This window comes from Lepeophtheirus salmonis, chromosome 12 (genome assembly GCF_016086655.4).
Source record: "Lepeophtheirus salmonis chromosome 12, UVic_Lsal_1.4, whole genome shotgun sequence".
NCBI classification, from domain to species: domain Eukaryota; kingdom Metazoa; phylum Arthropoda; class Copepoda; order Siphonostomatoida; family Caligidae; genus Lepeophtheirus; species Lepeophtheirus salmonis.
In genome coordinates, this window is record NC_052142.2 from 1,068,387 (window position 1) to 1,096,308 (window position 27,922).

General features: G+C 29.3%; 1 protein-coding gene and 1 long non-coding RNA gene across 2 annotated transcripts; both read left to right on the forward strand.

The window, feature by feature from the left end:
* Positions 1–56: 56 nt before the first annotated feature.
* Positions 57–27,831, forward strand: LOC121127152 (uncharacterized). Its single transcript, XM_040722504.2, has 6 exons — positions 57–202; positions 470–535; positions 5,761–6,097; positions 19,963–20,025; positions 20,075–20,683; positions 27,361–27,831. Exons 2-6 carry the CDS (start codon positions 485–487, stop codon positions 27,528–27,530), a joined length of 1,230 nt encoding a protein of 409 aa, XP_040578438.1. The 5' UTR covers positions 57–202; positions 470–484; the 3' UTR covers positions 27,531–27,831.
* LOC121127153 (uncharacterized) lies at positions 6,104–19,236 on the forward strand. The gene is made up of 2 exons (XR_011783065.1): positions 6,104–18,426; positions 18,492–19,236. It is a non-coding gene; the product is annotated as an uncharacterized lncRNA (long non-coding RNA).
* Positions 27,832–27,922: the final 91 nt, after the last annotated feature.

Below are 27,922 nucleotides of genomic sequence, written 5' to 3' on the forward strand. Positions count from 1 at the left end.
TGTTTATTTTCTAAAGTATATTTATATATACTTGAATAAGCTTTCTTTTGCATACACTTACATAGGTTAATGAAAGCTTATCACATATTCTTATTTTACTTTCTACAATTTTTTTAGTGACTCCTTGCATGAATTCAAGAAAAGTTGAATATTGTTTCAATTTATAACATTTTATTATTATTAATTTTTTTTTTTTTTAATAGTAAGTAATAGTTTTGTAGTTATAAAAAATTATAAATAATGTCATTCAGTTGCTATTAAATTATTAATTTATCTTTTATCTTACTTATAATTTTTCTTAAAATTTATTGTTTAAATTCATGAATATATGACAATAATTAAGCTATTCACATTATCATGAACCTGTCTTACTAGTCTTTACTTTTGTAATCTCTGAAAAAACTAATTCACCTATGAGCCTTTTTGTTATTATTATTTAAATTATTTATTTGCATTGAATATATTTTAGTTGCAAGACTCAAAAATGGTTGGTACAATTACCATTGAGACCATTACTGTCACACGGCCTATGAAGGTAATAATTGAATTCATTATTTATGTTCGTTGCTATTTATACGTATATTATTATTTTTGGATCAATGATAAATTATATATTATTTTTAAAATATATGAATGTAATTATGTGAGTTGAATCATTTTGATGAAATTAAAGGCATGTTATAGAAATTTTAATTAGCAAAACTGACATCAAGCGTTTTTTTATTTTTTCAATGTTGATTAATTGGAAATATTTATAATACAAAATTTATGAAATAACTACAGGGGCAACCACAAGGGGATGGAGGGACTGTAGCACCCTCTCAACATCAAGGATTTTCAAAAAACTATTGCTGGAGAATTTAAAAAATTAAAGAAAACATGAGAGTTTTTGTTTTTTTTGAGGATTTATTTTCTAAAAAAAAGGAGCTCATTCCATCAAATTATGCTGTTTTGGAAAAATGTTCACTTTTGAATTTTTTTATAAAAAATTCAAAAAACTAAGCCCTTTCTCCCAAAAAACAAAAAAACAACAACAAACATTCATATAATCATAATCCTGCGGACACCCCTCGATTATATATAAGAGTATTGAAACTTTCTATTTTTTTTAATTTTTTATTGATCGTTAAATAAAGTATTTTCTTATTTCGAATTTTGGATATTTTTCCCCGAGATACATAAAAATGAAATCTGATAAACCAAGGTAAAGACAAGTGTGTATTTATTAATTTGGAAATATTTTATTAGCTCTCCCTTCCTCTACAAATTCATTTAAATATTTGAATGGACTAAGATAATGCAAATATCTATTCTGTCTAATACCATAAAATCCTACCTACGATTATTTCTCAATAATCCCCTCCCTCCTAATAAGACTTCCGTTCTATAATACTTAAAATTAGATCGGTCTAAAAAAAAAAAAAACTACAGTCCTATTAGTTCAGTCTTAATAGAAACTTTCAGCCCTAGGACCGGTCCTAATTGGTCTTTTATGGAATCTACAACAGCTGAAATGACGTAGTTATTACTAACTAATTAGGACTGTTAAAATGTTGTTTTTTTTAAAGTCTGAAATGTGAAAAAAAGACTGATTCATAAATAATGGATTATTTTAGTCTAACTATTGCCATTGTACAAATTTGAGTACCTCATATCGTATCGTGATCGTACATCAACAATATTTATTCGGAAAAAAAAATTGTTTTGCCATCAGAAAAGTTAATTTTTATATGGATGGAAACACCACAAGAAGGAATTTTTTATAAAATGAAATAACTTACATAATCACAAAACTTCTTGTTTATAAAATAGAACATATTGTAAGTGAACGAGTAAGAAATATGACATTGAAAAAAGGGCAAGAGTCTAAATGGAAATTCACAAATCTATTGTTCTTTTGACCTTCCGATGCATACGTGGACATTCGAGTTATAGGAAGACGGGGAAAGGGATCCCCCTATAATTATAGGCCATATGTATTTGCATTAATTGCATTCAGAAGCGTCCACAGGGGGGTGTAGGGGCTGTATCTACCCCCAAATTAAGGATTGTTTTCTTTTTACTAGAAATTGTTTTTGGTCAGGATGAAAAAGATTTGAAATAGTGGTAAAATTTTTTTTTTTAAGATTTCGTATCTTAAAAAAAGGTCATTTAAGGAGCATAGTAAAATATTTAATATTCGAAATTTAATTTTAAATTTTAGAAATATAATTTCTAAAAATTGTTTCAAAAAATTTAGCTGTTTTCTGAATAGCTGTAGATTTTAGGTATTTTTGTCAAAAAAGTTTAATTTTTTTTTGAATAGCATCAGATTTTAGGTAAATTTATCAAAATAAAACCTTATATTTAAAATGTAATTTTTGTAATTTTTTGTCAACAGTTGTGGATTTTTGAAATATTTTGTTAATAACTATTGAATTTTGATATTTTTTTCAAAAAAATATTATTTAGCATAATTCCAAAAACCAAGCCCCGACCCAAAATAAATAAATTTATAATAATAAGAATCCATTGCTTACCATACCAACTTGGTTTAATTTTACAACTCTACTACAGTTTGTTACAAAGAACTTTGCATATTCAAACCCAATTCTTTTTTTTAAATGATAAGTTTTTATAATTTAAAAAGTTTCTCGTATGGTTGATTGAAAATGCCATGATAATTATTTTTTGAAAGCACAAAAGTTCCAAACGTGTTTATGAGTTCCTTTTTTTGTGGAATTTTCTATCCGACAAACAAAAACGTGTGTATTTTCTTTTTTCCCCAAGTGTTTTGTCTATACCTTTCAACGTAAATTTCAAATGTATTGTCACTTTTATATATTTTTTCACTTTTTGTAAGTGGTATTGTTTGTGATCGAGGATTTGAGAAAATAGTTACATTATAATTAAAGAAAGAATATTGAGCATTTTTTTAAACGTATGAAAAAACCTTTAAACATGTATCGTTTAAAAACCCAGATAATTAATATAGAGGAGGACTTAATTTTTACAAAATTACGGCGCTCATTTTCCCTTCACAAATTATTTACGTTTGTAACTTTTGTTGAGAAAAGTTGTGCTTAAGGAAAGAAAGAAAAATATTCTTGGTACGAGTATCAGTTGTATGAGTATTATATATTGCCAATGAAAAGTCGTTTATAGAATGTAACAAACCAGATAACAATTGCAAGCGTGCTTTCTTACCTAAGCAAAAGTAGTAATCCTTATTACAGTTGGTCTTGGATTATTTTAAAGGAGAGAAAGAGGAAATATAATTTACACAAAGTAAGTAATAATCACAACACCTCTTAATTAATAATTAAAATATTTTTTATCTATTCATGGCTTCATACTATTTTGCATGTTTGTTCTATAATAAGTAAGTTAATTATTTATAAATTGATTTTCTATATTTTATGTAAATTGTCACATGTATTGGACGAGTTCATGTTACGATGTGTTTCGAAAGGACCATTTATTTCTAAGAATTATAAATTTATAACCTTCAAACCTCAAAAATTAACCTATACAAAAAAAAAGAAAAAAGAAGAAGAGGTTTTGTGATATAAAATAACTTTTAAGAAATAAAAGGATTTTTCATTGAGGCCATTAGTTTTTAATAAGTAAAACAACACATAGTTCTGCTCTGCCTGTTTGCCCGATACTTCACCTAAAATCGACCCAAAGACTCAACGACAAACGATACCGACAATTGGGAAGGTTTTGTAGGGCACTGAGACATATTTCTACTTTGTCTGTTACTCTACCAAAAACTTTATTTAAAATACGAATTTTGTGGCTATAACTCTTCACAGAATACTCTTTGGGAAAGTATATAATTATAATTTTCTTTGAAACATAGTTAAAACTCGTCAGTTTGAATCTGATCTAGTAAAAATATGATATAATTTTTTGTGAAAGCAAAGAGAACATTTTGAGTTACAGTTAGAAAACGCTATCCTTTTAGTATCTTGGAGGCAAATGAAATCCGGTTAAAGGGAAAGAATATGCTTCAGTAATATGTGCAGTGATGTCATTTTTTAGCTGGGCCGTTTTTTTGGAGCTGGTAATCTGAAGAATGAATTATATTTCCATTAGCAGTTTTTATGATTATTTTAATGATGAGAAGTAAACTTGCTTTCCTAAATAGATTCAATTATATTCAAAACCTGATTGAATATTCGTGTTTACTCATAAAAGACAGAGTGTAATCCCTAAGATAACAACTGGGCATCGACATAGGAGTAATTCTAGCCAATGTCTTTCTTTATATCCTTTTCTCCTTCCTCCCTTCTCACAGCTGATTGTAGCTGATCCAATGAAAGGTCATGAGCATTATTATTTCTTTTCTCGAAAACATTCTTCAAATTGTCAAATTTTCATAGTGCTTTTTGGTTTCATTTTTTAAACATCCATTGTACACATTATTGAATATGTGTTCTTTCTCCCCTCCCGCCCCCCTCCCTCGAGTTTAGGAAGATGACTTTGCTAACTAACAGATTTGCTTACATATCTATTAAGACACTACTAAGAATAATTATGTTATCTTGTTTTGCAATGAAGAATATATATGTTTTTAAATAATCAGACCAATGTTATTATCAAATATACATTTCCCCCCAATAATACAATATATGTAGGAAACTTTGTCAATTTAAAATCTAAGAAAACAAATTATTTCCACAATAGGAGTTGGAGGAAAAGTTTATTCAATAGAACATCATAAATTATTTGATGATTCCAATAAAAAAAGCTTTATATGATAACAAAATTGCCTTACTTTATAGAAATTGTAATTTTAGTATATTTCATAAAAGATCACCAAATGTTCGTAAAAATTTTACTTCAAGAATTTATTGAGTGATTAATAACGCTTTCTTTTTTCAAAAATGGTTAAAATTCAGTGAAAGTGTTCATTTTTTTTCTTTCAATCAATCAATAAATTTTGTATCTTCAGTTATTTTAATTTGTTAATTCCATACAATTTTGATGAAGTAAAATTTTGTTGACTTGTTTTGTTTAGGTAGGATCTGAAAAAGTAGTAATTTAGCCTAAATGAATATATACGACTGGGTTTTTTCATTCCTAATTCAGAGATTTAGTATGCATGGAGTTCAGTTTAGTTTTGCACAAAAGATCCCAAGAGAGAAGATAAATGTAATTTTTTCTCATATTCATTAAAGTAAAAAGTTATCATTATTTAACAAAATCTCAATTATTTATACTCTACTATCGACTTTTGTAGTCGAATAAATTTACAAGAGACATCCAGTGTCCCTTCAAAAATATTTGTCTTTGTAATTATTACATTTTTATATATTTGAGTAACTTTTCCTTTAACTCCAACCCATGGGGTATGTAAAGTATAAAAATAATATATATTTTACCGCTTTGAAAGTCTACTCGAAAGATTATTGTGGGGTTAATTGATAGATTTGATTACCAATTATATTTAAGAATATCTACTTCCCATGGTTGATTAAAGAAGAATATAAAGTGTGCCCTTATCTGATAAAGCTTCTTATAATACTCACTAAATATTCCTACCGAACTGTATCGATTATCAGAAATATTTATTTGAATGAATTTCTAATATAGAGCGATTAATCTCTGTTTGGTTTGCCTACATAAATATGTTTGTTTATGCATAATATTGATATGATTTGGGCTTTTATTATTAGTAATATGTGCCTGAATTTAATCCAGTATGAATTATGAGTTATGTATTAAAAAATAATTAACAAATATAATCATTTCATTTCCAATATCTAATTTTAGGTCATTGCTTTTGTTTGCACCTTCATCACAACCTTCCTTATGATTGCAGCCTGCTCTACAACAGATTGGGTTGTTTCTGAAGGTTGGCATGAAGGTTTATTTCAACAATGTGTAGACAAGGGTGCTCTTACTCCATTACCTTTTGGGGGAGATGAGGTTCTGGGTTGTCAGAAAGCCCATGATGCTGGATACTTGCGTGGTGTCGCTGCATTAATTATAATTGTTGTTTTCACAGACTTTTTTGGTACTCTTCTAACTGGTTTGGGATTGAGAAGTACTGATCCAAACAAAAAATATAAATATTATCGTGTTGCCATTTATTCCTTAATTATTGCACGTAAGTAAGAAAAAGGTTTTTTTTACTATATGTACTATATATTATATAAGCTACCACAAAAACATGGAAATATTATAGTAATGGGGCTTGAAAAAATAAAAAAGTAAATATTATCAACAAGGTTCAGTCACAGTGCTTAGCTGTAGTAACAATTAATATGTAAAATATTTACAAATAAACAAAAACACCTCAGATTATGTATTTTTTATAAATCTCTTAGCCGCTAGACGACACTGCTAATCTTGGATATGTAAACAAACTACTTTTAGTAAAAAATACTCTTTTTTTTTTAATGAATACTGTACGCATTTATAATTTAAAATGAAGTATTAATAAAATTATGATACTCTTTTTTTAATAATTGAGTTTTAAGTGGGACGAACTGTTAGAGTTGTTAATCCTAAGCATGATTTACCTTATATTTTTTTAGTTGTTGGCAATCTTAACAGGCGTTTTTATAAATTTTGTTCAAGCTGTTATCATTATTCTTTCATTATTGAGAAGAAAACACCCAAGTATAAACTTTAGCTATTAGTATTTGTGCTCATGAAGGACGGAGAGTAACACTGAGGATTTGTTAGGAGTTATAATTGTAAGTCTCCGTTTGACTCAAAGTAAAACTGTTTTTTTGACAACTGGGTAATTGTTGCATATGTCCTTGATAGATAAAGAGTGGGAGATGTTTTCTTTTCCTTCCTATAATTACTGTTTGAAAGGATTCGTGGTATATAAGGAAATCTCCCTCTGAATGATGTCAAAAATAATATATTAAACCATGAGAATTTAAAAAAACACAAGTGACAATAGGCAGTCTCATAAGAGAAATAAATAAATAATATATGCTTGATTCCAATAAATACAAAAATACGGCAGTTTAGACAAAAACATATTCTATACCAGCACTTTGTGTTGATTACAAAAAAAATAGGATCTCAAGTTTTTTTTGCGTTCTAGAGTAGAAAATATCTTTGTAGGTTACTGACTCATAAGATCTCTACCATCGTATTATGTTGTCTTCAGAGTTATCACATTTTTATAAAATATCATCAAGCCTTGTTTTTACGATCACTAGGATTCCGGAAATGATCATCTCTAGAGATGATAAGTAGAGATGGGAAATTTTAAAAGACGTTCACTTGTCCTTGTTTAAATAAAAAGATTCATATTTGTGTTAATATTTGTTTTCTTCATATTTATAAGCAGACCAGGTAAATTTTAGAAGGACAAAATCACTCTTGGAGTTGGAACTATAGATTCGTTGATTTGATTTGCTGTACATGAGTACAAAGTATATTATCATCTGCGAATGTTTCATCTTTATCTTCTAAAATTCCATCAGTGGCGCTCTTAGACAATAATAAAAGGGGCAGTTGGCCAGTTGATATTTTTTTCATGACACATGGGGTTGGCTCTGAGATCTTGAGGGGCATATGCCTCTAAAACAGTTTTCAATAATTTGTCATGTTACTGTGTTGGAAAAATTGGTGCTTTTTGGACAACAAAACAAAAATGTATGTGAGAAAATAAAGTGAAGAGACACAGGAGACAGTTCACTAAGCAAACTAAGTTGTACAATATATACATATATATATATATAACATAACAACAATTACAGGCAAAAATAAGGGAGTTCAAATCAGGTTCTTAGAAAATCCCCGAGCCTTGTTCCTGACATATGCGACACATAGATTAAGTTAGGTTTGTGTAATGGTGCGAAGGGATTTGGTTTGAAAAACTATCTGACTGAAGAACCATGTATACATTATTTTAAGTATATAAATTGTTGACATAAACAAAGTGGGAGAGCAAGATCAAGACCATCAATCCCGTAAGGTACCAAGAAGCTACAATGTGAGAGGTTTTTATTAAGATGTGAGACAAGATCAAAGGCCCTGCAATAAATCATCGGCTCGAGTTTTCTCTGAGGAGGTGGAGTTGTTCTACTTAAGTATATCCACGGTTGTTTGGTATGACATCATATTTGGAATACAGCATGTCAGCAATCTTATATGAAAGTATTTTGAAGAAAATTGAGCAAAGTCTCTAGAGACACAGTGTAAGTGGCTGTGTCACAGAATAGATGAGAGCCAAAAACATTTTTGAAGACATAAATCTTGAGGCAGTAAAGGATTGTGTGGGTGAGTATGGCTTTAAAAGACATAGAAAGTATATGGAGGCTTGTAAGTGTTGAGCTATTTGGGTGTTCTGGTCAATTATTTTCTCTCGTTCAGCCTTCAGTTATTATTTCCATTCTGCGTTACAATCATAAAATAGAACCATATACTCTGTACCACAGCCAATCGCAGCTTCCCTTTGATTTTGTCAGGGAGGCCTAATTTGAGAACTAGGTATCAAACTTTTTTTAAACATTCATCCAGAGAATATTTGTGTTCAAAGGAGATACAACTCACTAAAATCGGTTCATTTATTGTCGAGATCGAGCCCAAAACGCAAATTATAGCAGATTAGATTCACTCACCAGCACCACCACAACACAAGAAAAACTGGACTATGGACTAGTTGGGACACTCCAGGAACAACCGCTTCCTCACCTACATGATGGATGAAGCTTCATCAGTTAATCAGACTAAGTTCACAACCTCCACTATAATCTTCAGACGAGAAGGGAATGACAACGTATTGGTTCATGAAAGACCTGAAAGTCGGCCAAAAAGTACCAAGACGTTCTCAAAGAGATGGCCATACAGTGGATAAAGTCCAACTATCCAGAGGGAAACTATGTGTTCCAGCAGGACTCTACCCCGAGGCACAATGCCAGTACCACTTAAAAAATTTTCGAGGATAATTTTTCTACATTCTGGCCAATTAATAAGCCTTGTCTCTATGATTAAGAACTATAGTACTAGTAAAGCTCATTGATTCTAGTTCAGGCAGAGTACTAGTAACTTTCCTGATCGATTGGAGCCTTCAAGGAGTGCCTGCTCAACCTTCTGTGCTACTGCTTTCAAAATAAATCTCCGAAGCTTTCATCTTTACATTATCAGCTCTTTAAATCATATTTAAAAAAGAAAAAAATATATACTTTGATTTCTTGAACTTTTGTAAGTACTAATGGAACGGAATGCTAAAATCTAATTTTTAGCATTCAACGTTCAGCGTTAAAAAAATATCCATTCCCTTCAGCTTTCTGTTCATTGAACCCACGGTCCATGTAACGCTGTTCAATTTTGTGTTCTGTTCACAATCCTGAATATATGTATACTTTATTATATAAGAGTCAAAGGTGAAAGGAACGTAAATAACTTCGCTATCTATATTTTTTACTTAGGAAGATTTTTAAGTTGGATTAACAAGAATAAAACGCATAAATTCGTGATAATATTGGATACTATGTATGTTTCCTTTAAGTTAGCCGAGCTTAACCTTAAATTTATAATAAATTATGACATATAATTACGAGTAATTATGTTCTTATAAATACAGGAAACAAACTATGACACAGATGATTAATTTTAAATTTTTCCCCCATTTAGTCCTTTTGGTTTGTCTCTAGCAATAATTTTATGAAAATCCTGTAAAACAATGCATCTTTTTCCTTATTTACACATACTGATTAACTACACCCACTACTGAGGAAAAAATGGATAAAATTATTTTTATTCTTACGATTAAGATATAATTTAATTTCATACTTATCCCGGTACTGATACTTGTCAACATAATATATCTAAAATGATGTAAAATAAACCAATTATATCCAGCATTACAAATCTCCCTCCTAATTTGACTAGTAATGATATGAATGACCGTCTCAAAATATTATATTATCTTTCTTTTATATACCTATATACATATATATATAAAGCTTTTGCTACACCCTCGTTGTTAAAAATCAGTCCTTATAATATAATTTAGAGTTAATAGAGTTAATTAAATACCTTTTTCGAAAATTTAAAGAAATCTTTCCACTTAATTGTTGTTCAAATTTTATAGAAAGCTTTAATTTATCATTTTTTTTCATAATATTACAAAGTGGTCTAAATTCAAAAAAGAAAGAACGCAGTCTACACTAAAACATGTATTCCTGTTTCACGTGATTTTTCTACATAAATGCACAATTAGGAAGGGAGATTAGCTTTGGGAAATTTTGAGTATTTATTTTGATTCTGCCAATTTAAAAGATGCTTACCATGGAAGGAGTGGACATCAATGATTCATTGTGAAATTAAAAAAATATACAGATGTCTAAAAAATTTCCGCCCTCCCGTAATAAAAGGTACAATTTATTAAATGACTATAAATAAAATTAGTCCTAGCGGGTGAATATAAATATCAAGTGGTCAAGGAGCTCCGTCTCTTGTCTCTTAATTTTAAATTATTTTATGGTTGTTTAGTCTTTTTCATTTAGATTTGTTTACAAATAAGTGATTATAAGTGTGATCTTCTCGGTTCCCCTTCTGAGTTTTTCCTTTTTTATTTATAATTTAATTGTAAGGGGATTAAAACGAATTAATAACGTCTTGTTTACATGATAATATACTTTTTCCATTAAATATTTCATATTTTTAACTGATGATTCAGCATTTCTATTTGACTCAGCGTAATAGGCTGATTAAATTTCGTTGATAATGTCGTTAAAATTAGATAACTTTTTAAATTATTTACTTTTAAATTCAGGACCACCATCACTTCTTACATGTTTTGGGAACCCCAAGTCATAAAATCAATTAAGTAGAATATTAGTTACCTTTGTTGTCGTAGTATTTTTCAATGGTGCAATCCAAGTAAATCTATAGACCATCAATAAAAAATCCTGGTGAAATAAGTCGAGGGATACTTGTTCCATAGGTTGACTTGCGATCGTTTTATTATGTTCTGTCGGTTTTGGTTGACCGGGATGAATTTCTATACATTTTTTACATGATTTAATAATTGTCTTAATTGAATTGTTCATACAAGGCAAAAAGTATCGATCAAGTATCTCAGGCTAACTTTTGGTCTCTAACCATACCGGGATGAGATATATATGTTATTTCTTCAAAATAAACTAACAGAACTACTTGATTTAAAATTTTTCTCCATTCATGATTAGTAGTTTGTTTTTCATTGAAATATTATTACAATTAACTCGTAAGAACGTAATGGATAAGTCTTCGATATATAATTAATTTATTATCCTTCCAAAATCGCTATTATGATTCCTTGATAATTTATATCTTCACTTGCAAATTTATCAAGTTCTTTTAGTTTAGGATCAGACTAGGAATTTTCTTTTGAGGTCGATCTGACCTAGAAAATTGTGATTATGCATCTGCAAGAATATCTTTTTTCCTTAAACCTATTTAATTTTGATGTTAGAAGGTGGTGTGCCCTTTAAAAATCTTATAAATCGTGGATTTAATGTATCAACTCGTTTGAATATCCATTACAATGGTTTATGATCTGTTTTGACATAAATATTAGCACCTTTTTAATAGTACTAACATTTTTCCATACTCCAGTCAATTGCTAAACATTCAAGTTCCATAGCTGAATATTGTTTTTTTTGGGTGGAGATATTGTTCGAAAACCACATTAAATTAAATATTTTATGTCACATTCACTCCTTTTATCAAGTTGAATGAGAGCAAGACCAATACCATTAAGTTTACTCGTGTCAGTAACCAACTTTATAATATTTTTTTAAATCAAAAGGAGCAAAAACTGATGCTGAGCTCATAATTCTTTTTAATTCACCGAAAGCTTTTTGTTGTTCTTTTTACGATTGATATTCAAAATGCTTCTTTAATAGTTCTCTTAATGTTACTGTAACTTTTGTATCGTATGAATGAAATTGTCTAGTCCAATAAATGATCTTAATTTAATAAGATTTCTTGGGTCTGGGAACTTCCGAATTCCATCATTTTTTTCGGTATCTGGTTTGATACCTTCGCCAGGTATGATCATACTTGTAAATTTTACTTTTGATCCATATTGAATTTCATCCTTTGATAAGTAATTTTGTTCTTCTCACGACGTTTGAGTATTTCTTCCACCTTTTGTAAAACTTCATCTTCATTTTCGCCTAATATCAAAATATCATCCACAATTTTCCTTACATTCTTGATTCCTTATAAAACTGCATTTTTCCTTGAGCAAAATTCCTTGTTAGAACTACAAAAAACCATTGAATATCGACAATATCGAAATGGTCCTCAAGGTGCGTTAAATCTTGTTAAAACTCTACTTTCATCGTACAAAGATATCTGAAAATAACTCATTTTACAGTCTAATGTATAGAATACTTTACTTTCATAAGGAACTGATTGAATAATATCTTTAACAGATGGAAAAGGATGAATTGGATTCCTGAAATATCGGTTTAAACGTCTAAAATCAGTTCAAGTCTCATTCCTCTACCATTTGGTTTTGGAACCATCATTGAACACCATTCCGTAACACCTTGTTCTGGCTCAATGATGAGTAAGTTTTGTATTTTAGTTAATACTTCTGATTGATCTCCTTCATAAAGAGGGAACTGTTTCACAATAGTCATCTTCAACGGTGTATATTCTTTAGCACTCCAATCGAGTACAATTTTCATTGGAGGACCTGTCATAGGTTTAATTTATCACAATAAAAGCTGAACTAATCTTCTTGTCCCTTCTAGGTATACGACATACTTTCATAATATGCCCCTTTTTGTTGCAATTCGAACAAATAACATTAAAACTATAATAGCAATACTCAAGTCTGTGTTCTAACACTCCAAAATGAGTACAACCTTTTGACATAGATGCACTACTTGTATTTTTTCGGTTGTTGGTATATCGTCGATCTCCTTTTAAATCACCAAATCTATTAATTTAACCTTTTTAGATCACTGACTTATTTTCAAATGTTCTTCCTCGTCTAACAGCATTAATAGCGTCTTGAATACCTTGTGATTTCACATCCCTTTTATTAATTCCTCTTGCTTCGTAAAATTTATTAATTTTCTTCTAAGGCTTTCTTGTTAAATCTCCCCCTGCCTTGATATATTCTTGTCTCAATTTGTAATTCTTCGTGGCAACAATGCATCAAAAAGTATATATTAATGTTTAATCCACATATTCTTTGCGTCACCTTCATTTTCTAAAATATCTAATCTTTTTTCGAAATCAGACAGTATTTTAATCTTCTTAAAAACAATGGATATATTTCAAGAGATCCGACTGTGCCATGTTTGATACTTATAATTACAAATACGTAGCCCTAAATAATTCTTCAAGATTATGATATATAATGTGTCTTGTTACTTTGATAGTACATATAAGAATGAGTCTGTATTCATTTATTCGTTTGTAATACGCACAAGGTACTATGAATTCTTAAATAATAATATGTACAATCACACTACAGTATAAATTTGTTTTTACTTTGATTTTCATCTATATAGATCTTTCATGTCAAAATATGGCACTGAATCATAGTTATACTCTAAAATCATTACTTTTTTTTCGAAAGACTTCAAAGACCAAACCCATTTGAAGTTGAAGTATTCCACTCGGAATCCGAAGCTGCATGTCCAAATTAATTAATATCATGGACTTCTTCTCGGGTGGAGGCGCACCACTACAGACATAACATATACTTTTTAAATCACATTGTTGACAAATTGTGTCCATCCAAGAAGCATTGTTTGTTTTGTATTCTTCTCTATCTCTGAGAAAAATTAGTAAAAGATTTTCTTGTTTGTGATCCTCTTTGAAGAGGGGGGAGAAGAAAAAATATATTATATAATTGCTTTTTACTATGGGCTTCTAGGGTTTCTATTGGGAAACACATTTTCCTTATTTTTGTATCATTTATTTATTTATCGAGTATTAAATTATATTGCTGTTATTCAGATAAAAAGGCATTTTGTCTTTAGTATTTATGTTTAATTTACAATAAGATAATTTATTTAAAAAACTTTTTTTCTCCCATGTTTCAACTACTAATTGCCGACTTGAATGTGGATCAGGACAAGGAGGATGTAAAATAACTAAACTAGGACATACTAAATAAACTTATCTGGCAACTTAACTTACTACATATTATGGGGGTCACATCTTTCGAGGAAACTGTTCCCTAGAAGAGTGATTTCCAAACTTTTTTGAGTTTGACAGTTAAAATATGTGGCTAGACAATGTATCACCAATATACCCCCATTAAGAGATGAATATAAAATTTGGGAGTGCATTTTATACAAGTACATTATTCAAGGGCCATATCTACCCTATGAAAGCTTATAATATAAGTTATTTGAAAATATTGTTGGAAATGAAGATTTTAATTCTACATATAGTGAGAAATATAAGAAAAAATTTGAAATACGAAGATAAATAATCGAATATATTGTAAATATAAAATGTGTTATATATGTACTATTTGGAATAATTTCAATACTATCTTTTTTGCGGTAAAGAAAGTCAAAATTTAGAATCCTAATCAAATAACATTACATTTGTAAGGATGTGCATATAGTTTTATAAACGAATCAAGTTTTTAATTTGGCAGATTGCACTGTATATTGAGGAAAGCAGGTCTATTCTAGGTTTAATTTTGGACACAGCAATTCGAAGATCATTCTTCTATTTAAGCCCGATTTATATTTATTTTGGATATAAGTTAACAACAACAAAAGTCTTCTCACATAAATAAGCTGAGCAAAATGGTATAAGAAAATATAGATTTGTTTTAGCCAGTAGTGGACACTCATTCATAAAAGAAATCCAGAATTCGTCATTTGTTTTATAATAAAAATCTTTTTTTTAGTGTTTGTTCAAATGAAATTTTAACTTTTAATCTTTGGACGTAAAAAGGGAGTATCTAGTTAAGTTTTGTGGAGCACTTTCTTCTAGAAAATACTTTTTAACATGATCCATAAAAGATTTATAAAAAATGTGTATATTTATCTTTATTTATGTTTTGTGCCAAAATTAAAATTATATTCTTCTTCTTTGGGAATCATCTAAGGTTTATCAAATTAAAACAACAGACATCCTAAATGCCTACTACGATTGTTTCTAATCCTTATTTGTATAAGGAGGTGTGAAAATTCTGATAAGAAAATATAAAAAATAAACTGCAGTTTTTATAACTACTAATATAAATGAACATATTACAAAAGTTTTCAAGGTTAATAAAGCCTCAGGTAACGATTGGATTGAAGGTTTATTCTTCTAAACTTTTGGAGGAGAAATTATACCCTTTTTTTTTGTAATTGGCATATCTATTCGAGAAATATTGGATTTGTTGATGTCAGTTGGAGACCCATATCCTTGTTAAACGAATTGCATTGCGTCTGTTCGGGTATTATTGTCAAGGAAATAGAGCCAATTCACAACAAAAGGATAGGAGGCCATTAGAAAGGCTACTTGAAAAACAGAAAGATTTGGATATACCACGTAACATACAATATTTGATAGAATCATTAGCTTTGAATATTAGGTTTGGTGCAATTATTGCAATTGATTTAGAAAGAAATTTCTTTAAAATAAACGGAACTTTCATATAGGGATGTCCGATAGCTCCCCTTATTTTTATTACGGCGATGGATACATTTGCTCAGAATAAAAGGCACAAATACTCTGGGCTTGGAATTAATTTTGGAAAGTACAAATATCTTTAAGTCATATATACCGATGATATAACAATGCCTGTAAAAGGGAACTCAGAATCACGATTGAGGACGAAGATTGATATTTACGTTCGTTCTTCGCTAAGTATGAGAAAATATCAGGTTTGGAAATCAATAAAAAGGAAACTCCAATCCTCCTAGCGGGGCATTGGGATTCCAAGAAAGATTAAGAAGTTCATAAATCCTCGGTTCAGTATATATTTAAGGTTTTTGAAATTCATTGGAAAACATATATAGAGTTTGTTCAAATTAAAACTTTTTAGAAAAGTTTATAAGCCTTAGGCTAGATGAGTGCAGAAGACTGAATTTGCAGACGCGTGCCAAAATGTATAACGTAAAGTTGATTCATCCAGTGCTTTATTTAGCGACTACGTTGGATAACTTGGAGGAGGGCTAGTGCAATTAAGTCATTGTCTGCCAAAATACGTAAGAAAATAATAATTGATTTGTCATGTAATCCAGAAACAGAATTGTGTTCTTTTATTTACTTGTTATTACTTTATTTTAATGCTTTAGTTTGTACTAAAGAATTTATAGCTAGCTAATTTACTTCTGAGTGTTTAATAAGCATTCACTCTCTGATGAAATTTTTTATTGCTTCTGAAGCAAAGTATGCATCCCTTTCCTTGAGGATATCTGTTACGACGATATAGAGTGGAACTGCACAGCAAACATTGTTAAATTTTTCCAATAGTGGTCCAGTGAGCTCTACTAAACCATTAAATACTTAGTAAATCGATAACTAAAATTATCTGTTCTAGTGATTCTCATTTCTATTGCAGAGTCACTTGATATTCTATCATCTCAAACCATAACTTTAATCAATAGTACAATATGAAGATTGAAGATGTAAATGCAATTTTTATATAATCTTGCAGCACATGTTTTACATTTTCATATTTATGTAATGTCAATCCAATTCATGTTTGTACCTCATAATCCATTTCAATTAATGTATCATGAGGACTTTTACTGTTTCCAGTTTAAGTATTACTATATTAGCTGGGCTCCACCAACTAGGGCCTGTAAGTGGCAGCCTTATTCTTGGCTTGGCTAATTTAAATTAGACCGATTTTTTTCTTTGCACAAGTTTTTACCGATGTTTTTTTTTGCAACAATATTTACCGAATTTTACCTTTGGACCGATGTAAACATAATTTTTCTATGAGACCGATCTAAACCAATTTTTTTTAAAGGACCGAATTAGTTCTGTCCAAAAAAACTCATAACGGTATCAGATCTAGAATTTACCTCCAAAACCTTACCTTGTTACCTGGGCTTTGCCACGTAGCCCCTTCGGGCAACGGTAAATGTTAAGTAATAAAGTACTTTTATTCTTGCTGCCCTTCTTGATTAGATTACTATATTTATCTTTCAATTCGGATGTCTTCATCATCTTTTTATTTTGTTGCTATTATCACAATTTTCATACATAATTTTTTTCTCCTATTATAAATATATTTCGGCATTCATTTTTTAATCAAACCAATTAAATGTATCCTTACAGGCTTAATTATAAAAATACATACTTAGTTGCCAAATATCTAAAGTATACAATTTTCAAATACATTAACCAATTTAAAAAAAAATTATGAACATGTTTTTTATTTTTTAAATTGAGTTTTGATCATTTAAAGGTCAAACTAAAAACTATTCCTAACTTTAGTGCTTTTCGTGGTACAGTCTGTTTGAATGCCTCCAAAAATGGTTTATCAAAAATTTCTGTTTATTTTTATAAAATAATAACTATTGATTTTTTTATGTAAACACAAAAAAAATTTAGTTCGATAACAGCCCATAGACTGTAAAAATTTTCATGAAAAGAAAAAAAAATTATAGACAGTTTTTATTCAAAAAGTGTATTATAATTTATAGACCCGTTACCATATTAGTTTTTTTCTTTCCTTAATGATAGTGACAAGAGCAAAATTTCGTATTTTAATATTTTAAAATAAGAGCATTAGAGAAAATTAGTTTCTCAATTCTCGTAATCATCTCTTTTAGTTCCACATAATAGTCTTTTGCTTCATATACTTATAATACAATAACTTTCGAGTAAGCTTTGATTTTATGAATTGCATCAACAATATTAACATTATATCAGCTCACATTATACTCAACCTTTAGTACTGGAAGTTTCCTTTGATTTTAATACGGAAAAAAGTAAGCTCTTATTCTAAAATTATCCTGAATGGGATATCTGATAAACTGTTGAGTTGATTGGAGGAGTAAAACACCTATATTTCTTTATTTTATAACTACAATTATTCACTGCATCTTGTCTTAGAAGATTCCCCATTCGTATTTTTTCAATTTTTCTAAGATTAATGTGTGTGTTTCTTGTATAAAAATTGATATAACCATATTTTCTTTCGTTTGCTTCTTTTAATAGGCCATGACTTATAGAACAGCAGGATTTTTTATTCGATAGGTCTTCCTCAAAATCCTTATTCAAATATGTCATTGTCTACACTTGAATTTTAGAAGAGGTATAATCAATTTTACAGATATCCTTAATCCACAGCCTCCAACGATTTCCCTCTCAAGGCAAGGATGATAGAAGATTTTAGATTCCTTTTTATGGCGGAGAGGTGGAAATTTTGAAGTGTCAGTTTCATTCCTGCATCTTACGACACAACATTGATTGGAGTATGGAAAAACTCCTTACACTACAAGTCCAAGTGAAATTTCAATTCATTTCCAAGTCCTTGAATATTTTTATCAAGTACTTATATTTAATTCAAGCTCATTTCAAGTCCATAACTATAATATAATCTCAATTATCTTAAGGCTTTTCTTGAGTTAACAATACTCTAGCTTTGGAGTCCATGTTACGTAGTGAGACTTAGCTACGGAGTCCAATTTAAGTATCTCGTCTTTCATGGGGAAATCGAGTTGAATCGCAAGTCTTAAAAGATAGACTCAAGGCCCAGTCAAGAATGATATTGTTTTATAAAATAAATAAATTTATTTCCGCAAAATCAAAATGGCTTATAATTTTGTGTATGTATAATATGTATATTTAATAGACTTTGTTTCTGTGTGTGTCCTTTATACGTGCCCAAACCAATAGACAATTTCATAGTTTGAAAATTGCATTTTTTTTTCCCGTACAAAAAAATAGATTTCCAATAAAATATTGGATTCTTATATAAAATTTTTTGTAAATATATATATAAAGATTCGTTTGGATATAAATTTTTACAATAAAAAATGATTTTTATTTGAAATATCTGTCCTTTTCTGAATATTTTTCGATTTTTATTTTTCTCTGTTTTTCATCAAACGTCAATTAATACCACAAAACTGTAAATTTTGTACATAATATTTAAGACTATAACATAACAAAAAAGTATTTTCAATTTTAGAACCTTTTATGAGATAATTTTTGCAATGTTTGCAAATATGAGCCAGTTAATGGGAGTTATAATTTCGAAATCATTGTTCTCCATTACTTTTTTGTTTTTGCAAGTACTAATTTTTTTAGTAGGTTTGTGTTCCACTTTACAATTCCAATAAATGTTATTTCCTATCATTTTTTTTTTGCAAAATTAGTACAAAAAAGTATTTTCTAATTATCTTCCCAAGTTTTATTTCTGCAATTTTTTGACAAAAATAAAAAAAAGGACTTCTCATCTAAACAAAACTTTTTCATTCATATATGTGGATATGTTAGCTGAAGTTTACACTATTTTAACGCTATTTTTTTAAAAAATTCATAATAAAACAAATATTTAAATAAAAGTTTCTAAATATTAAGGAGAAACAAAATTTAATATTGCCAATGTGATTTTTGCTCCCTCTTTGGTCTGAGAAACGCCGGGTAAGCCTATGTTAGTATGAAAAAAAACTTTAACAATTCTTATTTCCAACTTATAAAAATGTTGGAGGCACAATTACTACGTGTTAATGAGGAAAGCTTGTCACGAGAAAGTAATTTAAGAAATATTAAAAAGAATGGAAATAAGTTAGTTACCATAATTGGGAACTATCCTGGAGTCCATTTAAATTGGGCAATACTGGCACCAAACTGTTACAATGTTCTCATTCTAAATTTTTCAAAAGCAAATAAATGGACTAATTGCTTAAATATCTACAGATAACGTTAAATCGATGAATTTGTTTGTTTATCTTTATTCGTATCTTGTAAACAATGAGATTGAGATTTAGTGATGAAATGAAACACTATATTTGTTTCGTTTACTGAGCGACTGAGACATATTTGTATATTAAAAATTAAAATCTTCTTTTTTTCTTTCAGTTCTGGCTTTGTTGTTAGCTCTCATCATTTATCCAGTCTCCCTTTCAAAAGAAATACCAACAGGTAAACTTTTATATTACAATTCAACTGATTATTTTTATCAAAATCTTAGTTAAACCGTTGGATGGTGGAAAAATAGTTACATTTGAAAAACATATCGGAGATTTAGATTTCGATAACGATGGAATCCCGGATCATCTAGATCTTGACGATGATAATGATGGAAAACCAGATACGATAGACGACGATGACGATAATGATGGCATTCTTGACACACTTGATATGGATGACGATAATGATGGTATACCAGATTCTCTTGAGGAAAAAAATATAGATCTGGATGGAGATGGCATTCCCAATGATATTGATGATGATGATGACGGTGATGGACAATTAGATTCAGAAGATAGCGATGATGATAATGATGGAATCCCTGATTCGGTTGACAAGGATGATGATAATGATAATATTCCTGATGTGCTTGAAGAGGATTCAGACGGTGATGGTGAACCTGATATCCTTGATAGGGATGATGATAATGATGGGGTGCCAGACGAAGAAGAGGAATTAGAGATAAAAAAAGACAGACAAGGTAGTTTAGATACAGACAAAGATGGAATACCTGATTTAGAAGATCAAGATGATGATAATGATGGAATTATTGATTCAGAAGATAACGATGACGATAACGATGGAATTCCCGATGACGAGGATACTTCTGGTATTAATATATATATAATCATATAAGGAGAAGTAAAACGTTATGTGTGTTTCTTCGCTTTATTTTGACAATAAAATTAACATAGTTAGGATTAACTGATTTAGATGTGATATGCACCGCTATGTTGGATAAATTTTGTCTATTTTGAAGACCATTTCATTTTTAAAATTTCAAATTTCGACGACTTCTATAATTTTATCGACATTGTCAAGGATTGGCCTACCAGAGCCAGCGTCCTCTTCGACGTGCATATTACCATAATAGAATTGCCGGAACCACCACCTTGATTTTGCATTTCATACTGTTTCAGGTCCATAAGCAATACAATTTTTGCTGGTCGCCTGCTCCTTTATACCTTAGTCGTAGTGATACTGAGGAATTTATAGATTTTTTTTCTTTGGACACAACTGACTTCACCAAATACAAAACTGTACATTTCTTTTTTAAGCTTACTCTTACCTTTAAGCATGCTTTGAGTTCTTTAAGCATTGCATATATTGTGAGACATAGTTCACTAAAGACATCATTTACTTAACCTAATATATATATATATGTAAACAAGTTCAGGGGCGTCCGCAATTTTTTTTTTTTTTTTGAGGGGAGTTGGATTAAAGTTTTTCTTTTGTCTCTGAGTTTGATCAAATGATCTTTATCAGTAAAGGAAACCTTGAAAAAATTATTTTTTCCCAATTATTTTTAATAAATATATAGAGGTAATTATTTATTCTATAAAGCAAAAATTCATGATTTTTTTTTTTGGGTAAAGGGGGAAGGGGGGATAAACGCAAGCAAAGGCACCTGATGTATCGTATATTTTACAATAATTAACTTCAATAAGGAAATATCCCTTTTAAAGTGAATGTACAATGTTAAGCACTACCATTGTAGGATGGTAAGCTTTATTCTAATTAATTAATTGAGATACTTTTTAATCTTATTATTAAGTCAAAACTTAATTGGTGATTGAAATATAGAGATTTAGGAGATTATCCTGAAATGAAACTACCTTTTATGTAACAGAATATTGACGATCGGGTTAAGAAGGTCACTTAATTTTTGCTTTTCTATAAATAATCACAAAAATAGACATTTTTAACAAAAACATTTCTTTTGTAGTTTACAGATGGATTTTTTAGTTCTAATAAGTATTGGATCGGTCTAAAAAAAGATTGCAGTTCGGTCGTAATAAAACTTTCCAGTTCTGAGACATGTCCATAACGATATTTACTTAAGCTACAACAAATCAAATTACGTAGTTACTAGTAACTACGTCCTTTGAGTCGCTGAAGTTTCATCATAATTCATAATCTCTTTCAATGAGACAAACACTTCAAGTTAAAAGTAGGAGCTTTTAGTTTTAACGCCTCTTCAACTTATGTTCGATTTCCACCATGTTTTTTAATAGTGACGTCATAGAGTATAACTGTTACCAAGAGTAGGTATGTATCGCTTTCCTTGACTGTTACTGTTATAGTAATACTATGTAACATCAAAATCTGTCTGTTTTGCTAGGAGTCGACAAGTTATATCAAATTGAAAATTCTAGCAAGCCCAATTACATGATGCACTAATTTTGTATTTCTATTAACCTTATATTTTACAAAAAAAAAAGCTCAACAAGAAAGAGGGGAAATATTACTTTTAAGAGTGAATGTACAATGGAAAGCTTTATGCTATGGATTAATTGAAATATTTTCTTAATCTTACTATGAAATCAAATGTTGATATTTGGTACATATTATTCCAACGATGCAGTAGCAATGTACTCCATGTACTAGGCAACTTTGCAAAGAATTATATGGAGAAAATCACCTGTCTTTTATTCCATCAGATTAATAGATGTCATTTCTTGCCATCTGTAATGATTTTGGAGGATACCATTTAATTAAAATAACTTTGCATATTAAAATCCTCAAACCTCAAAATTGTTCTGTTTAAAATGAAGAGGTTCTCAACTTTCTTTGTTTTCGGGAGAAAAAATGCCACGTTCGTAATTATGTGCATCCAAAATTTAAGTTATTGTTTTTTCTCTTACAAACAAGACACATTTTAATCACAGATCCTCTTTACATTAAAAGGGAGAATTATTGAGGTTTGAAGATTATCATATCAGAAGTTCATAAAATTACATTATTGCACAGATACAAATGATAAAAGGGGTGAACCACCTTTATTAATACTCACGGATACGTATTTCATAGAGTGCAACTTGAAGGTGGGAGCAAAACTTATAATACTACTGAATTAAGACTCTTTTCAACATTATGTGCCTGATATAGGATTTAGGGGGGAGAAAATGTATTACTGCTATAAATAGAAAAACCTTCATAATTTAGCATAAGTGAGGGGAAAATATCGTATAAATATATTTAAACATTTATGTTTTTATTCATTTAAAAAGAAATACACCAAGTAAGAGGGAATTCATTAAAAAGAGAGATATATACACGTCACGACTATCTATTAAATAAGAAAAAAAAATGAAATATAATTTTTCTAGAATCAAAACTGTTTTTTTCCTTTTCGTTTTGTCCATTCCTACTTTTACCTAATTGGTTCAACTCTATCTGAAAACAACATCCAATTTTATTATACTAAAAAAGGAAAATTGTTTCAAAACCTTCTTCAACATCATTTTTTTTCTCCATAAGTTAGATTGAATTGTGAATTACCTCCATTTTATCTTCAATGTTAAAGTGTATATTGTACATAATATATGTGGTCATTATAAGATTGGATTCAATTAAAATATTTATCACATAATCCATGTCATTTAAATGATAATTGTTTAATCGTTAAATTTCTGTTTTAAAAATTATCCTTTTTCAAATGGGTAAGATATGAGCTGGGAAAATTTCAATTTGATTGCATTTACTATAAAAATGAGACAATTGGTTTTGGCTTCAGTCAAAATAAGTATATACCAAAAAAAGTTATCGTTCCATATTTTTTTTTGTAGCTGTATACAATATTACATAGAACAAATACTTTTTTTTTTTGTAGTTGCAACCTGAACAGGTTTTTATTTTTATTTTTCAAAGCTGCTATCATTATTCTTTAATTCTTGAGGAAGAAACATCTATGTATACAGTAATCATTAGTTCGAATGATGGAGAGTAAAACTTAGGATTTTCTGGAGATTTATAAGTGTAAATCATTTTGGAATCGGGGTAGAAATAAAGATGAACATCGAGGTAATTTCTGCCTATGTTCTGGCTAGGTAAGGAGTAGGATTTGTGTTTATTTCCTTCCTCTAACAGCTGATTGTAGATGATATAATAAAACTTAATGCGATCTTAGCTTTTCTCCCCCAGAATATTTTTCAAATTGTTACAATTACCATATTCATTTGCGTTATCTTTTTTTTAGTATACATAGAGTTAATATTTTAAAAAACTCTATTCATTTTAGTATGCTTGACTAGAGGATAACCTGTTTTTTTTAAATTTTTAGTAAGATTAATGTTAAAGCGTTTTTAAATGTTTTCTTTTTTTAAATTCAGACGGGCGCTTTTTCTTTCATAGAAAGTTCAGATTTTAATAATTATGGCTTAAAATGAATGAAAAATATAAACTTTAGAGAAAGAAGACATATTTTTACAAAATAGGATAGCTCTTTATATTTTTTTAGTATAACTATGGGTATGTAACTAAATTATTAAACTATTTACCGCTATTATAACAAAAAATCATATGTATTATACAAATTTAATGGACTAATTTGTAAAAAACAAATCAGACAAATTAATAGAGGACATAGTTTGAGATTTGACGACAGTTTCACTGCCAAAATTGGAGAAATATCAAGTTTCAAAGCCAAAATATGCTATGGTTTTTTAGATATACTCATTTTTGTAAAGATATCTCTAATTTGACAGAAATAAAAATATCTCTTCAGCATTTTTAAGTTCTACAAATGAATAAATTAGTCAAACACCTATGGTTTTAGAACATGTAGTTGTTTTGTGACAAATTGGACCTTGATTTAGTCAATATCAAGAAGCTGCTGGTCATGTGATTGTGCAATATAACGTGTTTCAAAACATGGGTATTTTGGTAGAAAATCGAGTTTTTGTTGCTTTGATGTTATTTTTGTAATAAAGGTCTTCAATGGCCAGACCCATATTGGTGAATTGGAGCGCACGGCAACTTTTTGTATTAATAGCTATTAAAGCATCTGCAAGGGCCTAATCTTCTAAAATTGGTAGTTTATTGCCAAAGAATGCAAAAAACAACCATTTCTGGCGTTAAGTACCGTAAATGTCTATTAAAAGCTTTCAAAACAGTTGTTGAAACTGCAGCATTGACTTTTTTTGTATTTCAGCAGAGTCTTGTACAGACAAAATCCGACCAAGGAGCAAAACACGCTGATTGTATTGTGAACCACCAACCACATGAAACCTAAGATACAAAAACTTCAAGATACTTGAGTTTTATTGATGATAATTGCTTCTCTACACCTCAGTTTCAAGAAATTTGCTCTGCATGTAGACAAAACTTTTTGACAGATAATTTTAGACATCCATCTGGCTTTATGCATTTCTCCTGGTTTATGAAGCTCTTCTTTTGTTGTCACTATGCTAGTGAGAACAACATTGCTTAGTTGTGCCATTTCCTTATAATAATCCTTACAATATTAGGTTACAGTTTGTAATTAATCCTAGACACATTTTGTAAGATAAAATTATTTTTTGTCATTGGCATTGTATTTTTCCATGTCAACTTTTGACAATTTTCTATGCTCCTCACAACAAAGAAGTTTCCAATTCTTTTGGAGCCTTTTAAATACGGAGATTTCAGGTGGTATTGAGGATTCAATTTCAAGACATTAAAATACATTACTTAAAATCATCTCCCCAACATGATGACAACATTCTGAACCCAAGAGTTCTCCAGTTTAATTTGAATAGAAATTGAAGCAGCTGTAATATATCTAGTATTGGAAGCTGTTACATCGAAACATATATTTACAACTGATGACTTGCAATACCATTGGTTTAAGAGTGCAGCCTGTTGAGCATGACTGATATCCAAACCAGTCGCAACAGAGATGTATCAATGGTCATTTATATCAACGTATTTTTTACAAGAATTATATAAAAAACAATATGCAAGGTAATGTCAGGGAAAAGTGAAATACGGAATTTTTAGTATACTGCAGCTTAGTTTGAAAACTTCAAAGACTCGGTGGGCACCCAGGACAACTTCCGATTATGCTGATTTTTTTTTTTCACATATGTTTTTTTACGAAGTCTCACATTTTGGGAAATAGACAAGAAAATAAAACAACATAAGGACGTTTGATGCACCGTAATGCCAATTGTACATAGAATCTTCATCACTTGTTATAAATATTGACTGATTGAAATTGAATTAGCTCTTGTTAAGCTTTGAACATTTCTTAACGATTATTGTCTAACTATTTCATAATTTGGAAAAATTGGCTAACTACCAAAAGATTTTCGGCCTTATATTCTCTTTCTTTTTGGAAAAAGGTTGTTTGATCCAATAAAAAGTAACAAAGTTGAAAAAGCTAGAGAGCAAAAAATCGACAGTTCACAATAAAATACATAGAAGTTGTTGATTTTTTAGAAATATCAGAGTTTATTTTTTATTCATGAAAAAAAAACCGCATTTATACATACTATGTTAGCGAAAAATATTCTCTAACAAAAAAAAAATATCTGCCCTATGAAAAATAAAAACATTTACTCCCAAATATAACTGAAAACTATATTTGAAAATTTAGTTATGGTCTTTGTTAATCTTTATAACTATAAATTATTTTGGCCTCTAAAAATGTGAAAAATATTACAAAATTAAAATCATAATTTATAGGTGGAGAGAATGATTTTTATAATGTGGGTGAGAATGCGTTCAAAAATGTAGGAACAAATTAATAATATTGCAAAAATTAATGCCTCCATATATTATTTAAGATTCATACGATCAGTTTTCGTTGATACTGATTTTGTTCAAATGAATCAAGGTAATGCAAAGTGTTCCTTCTTCATTTTTAAGATTTCTTATAGATGTCTTATACAATGATATAAATCCTATGATTTTTTAGCTGACCCGTTTTTTGGAATTCAGAAAAGACGGAGCGTAATCCTGAGAGTTTTTCGCAGAGTTATAATTGTAAGTCCTTGTTGGACTAAGAGTAGATTTGGGGATAGACATCGGAGTAATTCTAGTAATTGTTCTTATTTATTTCCTTCCTACGCTGATTCTAATTGATTTAATGAAAGATCATAAGCATTATTCCTTCTCTCTTCAAAAACATTTTCCCAAATTGTCAGGGCTACAATGTTAATATTTGGTTTCTTTTTTTTTAACATGCTCATTATAGACAGGATTGCACTACTATATATATGTGTGCAATTTCTACTTATACACGATAATTTTGAAAAAAATAATAATTCAACAATTTAATGTGAGGCTGTCAGAACCAGTGGACATTTCAAAATTAATTGTTTAATTCCATAAAAAATATTTATATGTTATTATGATGAAAAAAGTAATTACTATTTTAACAAAAACTATATTATTAATTACACCATCTATAATATACATATAACCTTTTAACACTCCAGTCATATATTAAATTTTTTATACATTAATGAATCTTTAAATTTATAAATATTATTTTTCTACATAATTTAATTATTTTGAATTTAGGAGATCCCAGAGTTTGGTCATTTGGCTTTGCATATGGTGCCTCATGGGCATCAGCAATTTTATTATTTCTATCTGTAATTCTCCTAATTTGTGACAGAGAGTCGGAAGAAATATTTTATAAGGAACGTGTTGGTGATGAAGAAGAAGGTTGTAACGAAGAGGATGCCTGACAACTTTATTGGAAATATCTTGGAATTTATTGTTTTTTTGGGAGAGAAAAAAAATCCAAGTCGATCGTTCTAGTTTTCCTATAAATTATATCATATTTTGGACATTTCTCTAGAATTGTTAATTGTACATATGTTTGTAAATAATTCCTACTTTATTCCAACTTAGTGTCTGAAACTTCTATTTTCTGGTTTATTTTCAAATTGTATCTTTAAGATCTCAGACGTTTATAAACAGCAACATTTGTCTAATTTTGTTAATACTTGCCGATGTTTAAAATATATATCTTTAGTTATTAACAAATTATGTTGGTACTTGTTATTATAGATTAAACAAAATTAATCGAACTTATCCATTTTGTTAAATTCATACATAAAAATTTCCCCCCTCTATT